This window comes from Nomia melanderi, chromosome 3 (genome assembly GCF_051020985.1).
Source record: "Nomia melanderi isolate GNS246 chromosome 3, iyNomMela1, whole genome shotgun sequence".
In the NCBI taxonomy this organism is placed as follows: Eukaryota; Metazoa; Arthropoda; class Insecta; order Hymenoptera; family Halictidae; genus Nomia; species Nomia melanderi.
The window spans coordinates 10,228,014-10,234,827 of NC_135001.1; the positions used below are offsets into that span (position 1 = coordinate 10,228,014).

Consider the following 6,814-nt stretch of genomic DNA (forward strand, 5'->3'; position numbering starts at 1 on the left):
AACCGCAGTTACACTTCGGTCATGGAAATGGTCAAGCTCCCGGCGGACACCATAATCTCGGCCCTGCGCAAGAGATCCGAACCGATGTGGAGATTATTGATAAGAAAAAGCCTATTCCGCCGCCTAAGAACGACGACGACGACGATGAGGATAATGATGACGGTTCGTAATGAGATAAAAGTTAGGAGAATTATAGTGTGAGGGAATCCAGTTCGGGTGGCTAGTTATTTTTAGTACTCTTAGTTTTATTACCATTGCAGATTACTGTATATAGAAGATGGCAACATTGATTGTTGTACAGTTGAAATATTTCAATTAAAGATTTTGATAGTATCACTTATACTTATCGTTACATCTATTACACAACTGTAATACTTGAAAATAAGATTTTCAGAAATATACAAATATTGTTCTTCAGGCTATCTGATATTTAAGTTAAAATTTCGAAATACAAATAATTTGATTTCACAGAGCCCGAGAAGGAATACGGACCAGGCCATCATGGCAACGACGATTACGATTCAAAACCAGACAGACAATTCAAACCATCTACGACAGAAGGCGATTTCAAGCCTTCCGCAGATTTCCCTTTCAAACAATACGACGAAACGTTTGGCAAGTACTCGAGCCAAAATGAGGAGGCTGAAGAGAAGCCGTTTACCAAGTATAGTGATTATTCATCTTCGTATAACGACGACAACGAGGAAGACGCGCCATCAGGGAAGTATCATTCGGAAGGCAGCTCTTCGAAGCCATTTTATGGTAAACAAGAAGATGAGGATGAAGAAGATGGCCGCGGTTACGAAAGACAGAAGGCTGAAGATGATAGTTACAAGCATAAACACTATGAGAAAAATTTTGACGATGATTTTGAGGAACCTTATCGAAGGGATATATCCAAACAGAGTGAGCACAGTTTAGTTAACATACTAATTTCATTGTTTTCCTTGCGGAAAGGCAGAGATAAGCGTTTTTTATGTGGTTCCAGGGTACGGACAGATAAAAGAAAAATCAGAAAGTGATTTCAATTCGAGATCTCCATACGTGAACGAGGATAACAACGATTCTGAGGACTCTTCCGGTCAAGGAAGTCGAAACAGCTATAACTATCACAAAAATCCTCGGGAATCTAAGGATAACGAGGGAGAAGGCTCTGATATTATGTTACAAGTAGCGGACGAAGGAGGTTTCGGGTATAAAATACCTGTGAAAGTGAGGAGCTTTAAGCAAAGAAAGGTTATTGTTAATTGACATAGTTCTCCACGCTTTTGTCGCAAACGTAACAGTATATTGTTATGCAATATTCTGCGAGCAGCGTGTTTTCTTTATTGAAACTGTTAGAATACAGAACAGGTTGGTACATAATAGGAAACCATGTAATTTATATTCTTTGTTACATTTGTTTGTATATATGTCCTAGTTGTGTAATAAATATAAGTATGCCAAATATCCAACTCGTTTCTCTTCATTCGTTCAATGATTATCATGAAACGCCCTTTGGCAAACTAATTGAATATTATTGAAACGTCAGTATCAATTTCTGGAAATATTCTATACCTCATTGGTTCTAAAATCATTTAAGCATATTCAAATCCTATTTCACAGATAATGGAGAAATGCAAAAAGAATATTACATGTTGAACCAGTACCACTTAAACAATTATCGCATTGTGCATGCATTCTGTGCGACATGAAATAACATTTGATATTATATCAATATTATAAAATGTGAGTACTGGAATTCCGTAGCAGCCATTGAAACAGGGAAACTGCAAATGGAAGTAATACATTGAACATCATAATAATATCAATTAGTCAAAGTGAAAGGGAATAATAGATATAACGTATTATTTGCCTATTATAATCTCGTTCCTCAAATGAATTATTTCACGTTTATACATTTGACTTAACAAATTCGCCATTTCCTTATAACAAATGAGTCCAACCGGAAGCCCGTGGGTTGCAGTTACTTTTCAATGATTTCCTGGCCACGAAGATAAAATACCCGTTGGTGTCTATCAATTTCCAGTCGGATGACTTGCCAGATAGTGATTGTATCGAAACGCCAACGCGCCATTAAACAATACAGACCTATAATTCTACAGCGGTCTGTCGATTTTTTCCCGTTCTCTTAATTGTCTTAATTAATTTTGTCATTAGAACCGGCGGCGATAAGACATTCCCCGCAAATCAGAATCTGTATATATACTCGTCCTTCGACTCGGAGAATTCAGTATCATCGATATCGTCTTTACAGACCTACCAAGATGAACACCGTTTTTGCAGTAATATTCCATTATTCTTTTACAATATTGCAAATTTTCTTACTCTCTGTTTTTATATTTTCTCTGTGTATATTTTTATATATATATAAAACTTTAATTGTCAACGCTTATAGATTTTTGTTGCGTTCGCCGTGACCAATATGGCGGAGTTAAAATCGATATCGAAGAAGGAGAAAAGAGGAGTGCCTGTGTTTGGACATTCCGGTTACGATTTCTTTGGCGCGTCGCCAATTTTCCCCTCTACACCGTGGGCTCCAAGTGCTTTTGGACCTTCTGCCTGGAGCCCTTCAGGTGTACCTGATATTCCCTTGACGCAAGTGCAGGTGCAAGCGACGCACGATGTTGCTATTCAGGTATAAACAATAAATAAAAATTATTTAATGAGTAGCATCACTTTGACTCGCTCTTTATTGCTTATATTGTTGATAGACCTTGAAGGATCCAGCCCCTGGGACTCCCAGTATAGCTTATCCCCCAGATATCATCAGAGCGATTCAACAAGCTAAAGAAGCGAACGAAAACGTGCACATGGCTCAGCAAAGAGTGGCAGAGGCAAAACAAGCTACTGTTATTCAGCAGAAGGTTGCACTGGCGAAAGAAGCTGCCGCTAGAGAGGCTACGGCAAGGTAAATTCTTTGAAGTAACGACAGAAAGAAGAACTAAGTAATATCGTGAATGACGTTAATCTTTTGTATACTAGAAAGCTGAAAATGAAGAAAAAAGGAAGAAAAGAAGGAAAGATTACTTACTTATAATTGTTGCTTCATTATTTCTTTTCAAACGCACGGATTAACTTGAAACGTACAAAGGCTCAAGTGTTCATTCGCGTTTCGTTCAGAATAAATTGTTGAACGACAGGAAATATAGGAGATCTCTTTTCGTATTCACGAAGCATATGATTCCATTCCAAAGGTCGCAAGAAATATCATCGACAGCAGAAGCTGAAGCCAGATCCAGTGCCAAGCAGCTAGTAGCTCTTCAGCAGAGATTAGCGTCACTGAAGGATGCAGTCGCAGCTGCACAACGGGTGGCCGCAGCGAGGGAGGCAGCCGCAGCTGCCGCGATTCAGAGGAACGCAGCAGAAACTGCAGCTGAGTTGCAGAAACAGGACGTCGATAAGCAGATCAGTCAAAGCGAGCAAGAGGCGAAGGTATAAAACACTGAATCGATTTCGAATCAGTATCCGTATCATTAAAGCGAACAGATTTCTCTTTAACATAATTTTCTCAAAATTAAAATCTCCATTCCTTCGGAATCATATACAGCTGATCCATTCGCATAAATTCACCTCGAAGCGAACTTTCACAACGCTAAATCATCCGAATTTTGCAAGCGTCACTTAAATGTTCAATTCCTTGTTCATTGTTCCCAGGAAAAAGACATCATAGCAGCAAAAGAGAACGCCGTAGCGAATGCAGTACAGCTCGCAGCGCTGCAGAAACCGGTGCATCCCACCTGGCGCAGATAAAAACCTCTCTCCGCCATGAAGCCACAACCTTGTATTTTTTCTTGTTACGGTGACGGTACCTAATCCTTATGCTTGTTACGAATAAACATTGTTTCACAAACCTGCCATCGATTAATTAATCCGCGCATAGAAAGTCCCTATAGCTTTCACTTCGACCGAACACTGTATCATAACGTCCTACTCAACATCGAACTCTCGCAGTCACGCGTTAAACCCAATCTCTCCGTTACGCCGAAAAGGAAGTCCGGATCCGTGTCATGTAGCGAACGGTTCGTCGAGCAGCGTTCATCCGCGTTTAAGGATTACCTAACGCGGTGACACAGTTGCCAGTCGATCATCGTAACAAATGGATCGTTAAACGTGCAGCCGGTAAAACGACGTTGCCTGGCTAAGAATAATTTCTAGGGGGTCAGCTGCGGTGTCACCTGTTTCCTGGATCGATCCGAGACAATGGCACCGCGATCAGGGGAAGTCGCGCAGTGAAAGTGACGGCGCGCGATCCGTGTTCCGCGGGGAAGACGGTGGTGTATCAACGGGAGAGAAGAATGCAAGATCAGTGTCCAGTTACGTGCAACGGAACGGCAGAACGATCGAGTTGGATAAACTCTCTTTGTCGGATCTACGAGCGTGTCCCGCACGGAATCCTTTCACTCGCCTCGTTCCTGACCATCCGTAACACCCCCCTTTCTCTGCGCTGGCCGCAGTCAGTGTCCAACCAGGCTGGATCCTTTCTGCTCGCTGGCCGCGGCTCCGCGAATCAGGAGCAATTACGAGGGAAGAAAGTCGTTCGATCAAAGTCGCTCTTTCTTGGCCCGGTGACTTCCATCCGAACCCGGCGACCATTTACCTGCACAATGGCCCTTTCTGTCACCGTTCCGGCCACCGAGTCTAAGAAAGAAACCGACCCTGGGGCTTGACCGATGCACCCGCGTCCAGTCGAATTGCGCCGGTAGTCGGACGCTCGATTTAATGGGACCGCCTGATTCGCAGCTGGATTGCCTCGATGGAAAATAATCTGTCTTCGGGAACGGTTTTGCTGGGCTTCAGCTTGGAGTTTTGGATCCAATTCTGTTGGGAAGTTCCGAAGCGCTTTCGATTTATTTCCTTGGCGACTGAGTTTCTGGATTATTGACCTTCAGGGAAACCGTTTCGGTTAACTTTGGGACTGGATAAACCGGAAGTCTGCCTTCATTCTTTCTACTCGAAAGTTTTTCAGTGAGAGTACTCTACGTTTTCTGTTGAGATACGGACGACGTCTTTTGAAATTTAGCTAATGAGAAAGCATCCATAAATTGAGGAACAAAGCTGTTTCATTCCAGTGTTTCGTCAAAATTAGAAAGACTTGATAATTTTGCTACATAGAATCAAGTCATGAGCGAGAGTCACTTCTGGAGTGTAAATGTTAATAATCGCTTTCCTATTCGTCATGGAATATATTCTTCTGAGCAGACCTAGAAATAGGTAGAGAGACCTCCGATTTTTGAGTTCATAAAGTTCGAAGAAAGCTACCGCGAATTCAAAAACCACTGAAGACAATGAAAAGAACAATGATCTTCTATAAAATCAGATTTAAAGTGAGACTGTTATGCGAAGAATTCCATTCTCCGAATGCCTACGAATGTCATGAAATAATTTCATAATCGCTCGTTTATAGCATCCTTAGCATCTATTATCCATCCTCTGTAACATCTCCTATCAATCCACACTATAAAATTTTATTAATACTTAACTTTTATGAATGCTATATAATAAAATTCTCCGAGGCAGAAAGCCTACGTACTACTACTCATCTGCATTCGGATTTCTTTCCTGCATCAACGCGTTCCTCTCGCGTGTAAATGAATTCTAATTAACCGTTACGGGAGCCAGGATATCCGATCGGGGATGTTATATGGAATAATCAGATCGTTCCGCGCGATTCTGAGTTATATCGGTCAGCGAACTGACACGACCCGCAATCGATATCCGCTCCAGTAACGTAGCCTTGTATTCGGCTCGACCTTAGCCAGCCATTGGCAACGAAACCGTGCAACAGTGATTTCAGAAGAAGGGAAACGGCCTAACCAGTTTGAACGGAGGATCGAAGTACCTGCCGGCCGTGGCAGCTACGACTATTATAACGGTCGGGCAGCGCTCCTCCTTTCACACGGAACCGGCCAATACTTTCATCGATGCTGCTTTTTTGGATCTACTCGCGTTTTGCCTTTTACCTTACCCAGTTTTATTTGCTTTCCTTTCTTATTGCGTGAAAGACCTCGCTACTCTCACTGAGGCCGACACCGACGCTACTAAATGGCTACGAGACGCATTAATTTACCCGATCTCCATACGCTTCATCGAAATAGGAAAAAAACGAAAAACAGCTTAAAATAATTAACGACTATTAACTATTTAATAATTAACGATATTTCGTAATTTATCGTTTCGGCTACACACATCCGACGATTTTACTCCGTTCACGGCACACGGTCACGCTCGGCTTCCAGCCGAGAATTTTCTGACGGTGACATCGCAAAATAGGGCAAAACGGAAGAAAGAGGTCCCGCGTGGAAAAGGAAATCGCTTTCATCGCTTGGGCAATCGCGAAGGATCACGGTCGGTCCGCATGGGCGTTCACCACGTTCACCTAGACCGCGGTAGTTAGCGAATCTGACGGTGCATTCCGTCAGCGTTTCTCGAGGAAGGCCAACCGACGATCCGCCAGTTCCTCGCGTGAATTTCAATCGCCGGCCCGTGTCCACGTTTCAAATTATGTTGGTCGAAGCAACTCGACCCGAAAGTACATACGAATCCTGCTGCTGTGGATCATACCACTTTACTGATCCACCAGCAAGAATTTCGATGGTGTACGACCGCTTTAGACGGCCCGTAGAGAGAAAAGGTCTCGACGGTAAGCTTCGACAGAGTGAACGAACACGAAACCTTTCGTGGTCCTCGGTCCCATCAGCGTGACACCGAAAGCCGCGTCTAGGGTGTCCAGATGCACGAGTGTCGTGTTTCGTCGGCGTGCTCTAGCGTTCGCATTTCCTATACGCGCGACGCGTATGATACGAGCGCGAGC

The 6,814-nt window shown here is 43.0% G+C and overlaps 1 protein-coding gene across 1 annotated transcript; it reads left to right on the plus strand.

Moving 5' to 3' along the window:
- Nucleotides 1-2,255: 2,255 nt before the first annotated feature.
- Nucleotides 2,256-3,753, plus strand: LOC116431785 (uncharacterized). The gene is made up of 5 exons (XM_031987663.2): nucleotides 2,256-2,285; nucleotides 2,399-2,638; nucleotides 2,715-2,911; nucleotides 3,198-3,435; nucleotides 3,658-3,753. Exons 1-5 carry the CDS (start codon nucleotides 2,268-2,270, stop codon nucleotides 3,751-3,753), a joined length of 789 nt encoding a protein of 262 aa, XP_031843523.1. The 5' UTR covers nucleotides 2,256-2,267.
- The last annotated feature ends 3,061 nt before the right edge of the window (nucleotides 3,754-6,814 follow it).

What these genes read in the sequence shown, in the direction of transcription:
- LOC116431785 (XM_031987663.2), top strand. An exon ending in GCTAGAGAGGCTACGGCAAG is followed by an intron (nt 2,912 to 3,197) that starts GTAAATTCTTTG and finishes TCCATTCCAAAG; the next exon opens with GTCGCAAGAAATATCATCGA. An exon ending in AAAGCGAGCAAGAGGCGAAG is followed by an intron (nt 3,436 to 3,657) that starts GTATAAAACACT and finishes CATTGTTCCCAG; the next exon opens with GAAAAAGACATCATAGCAGC.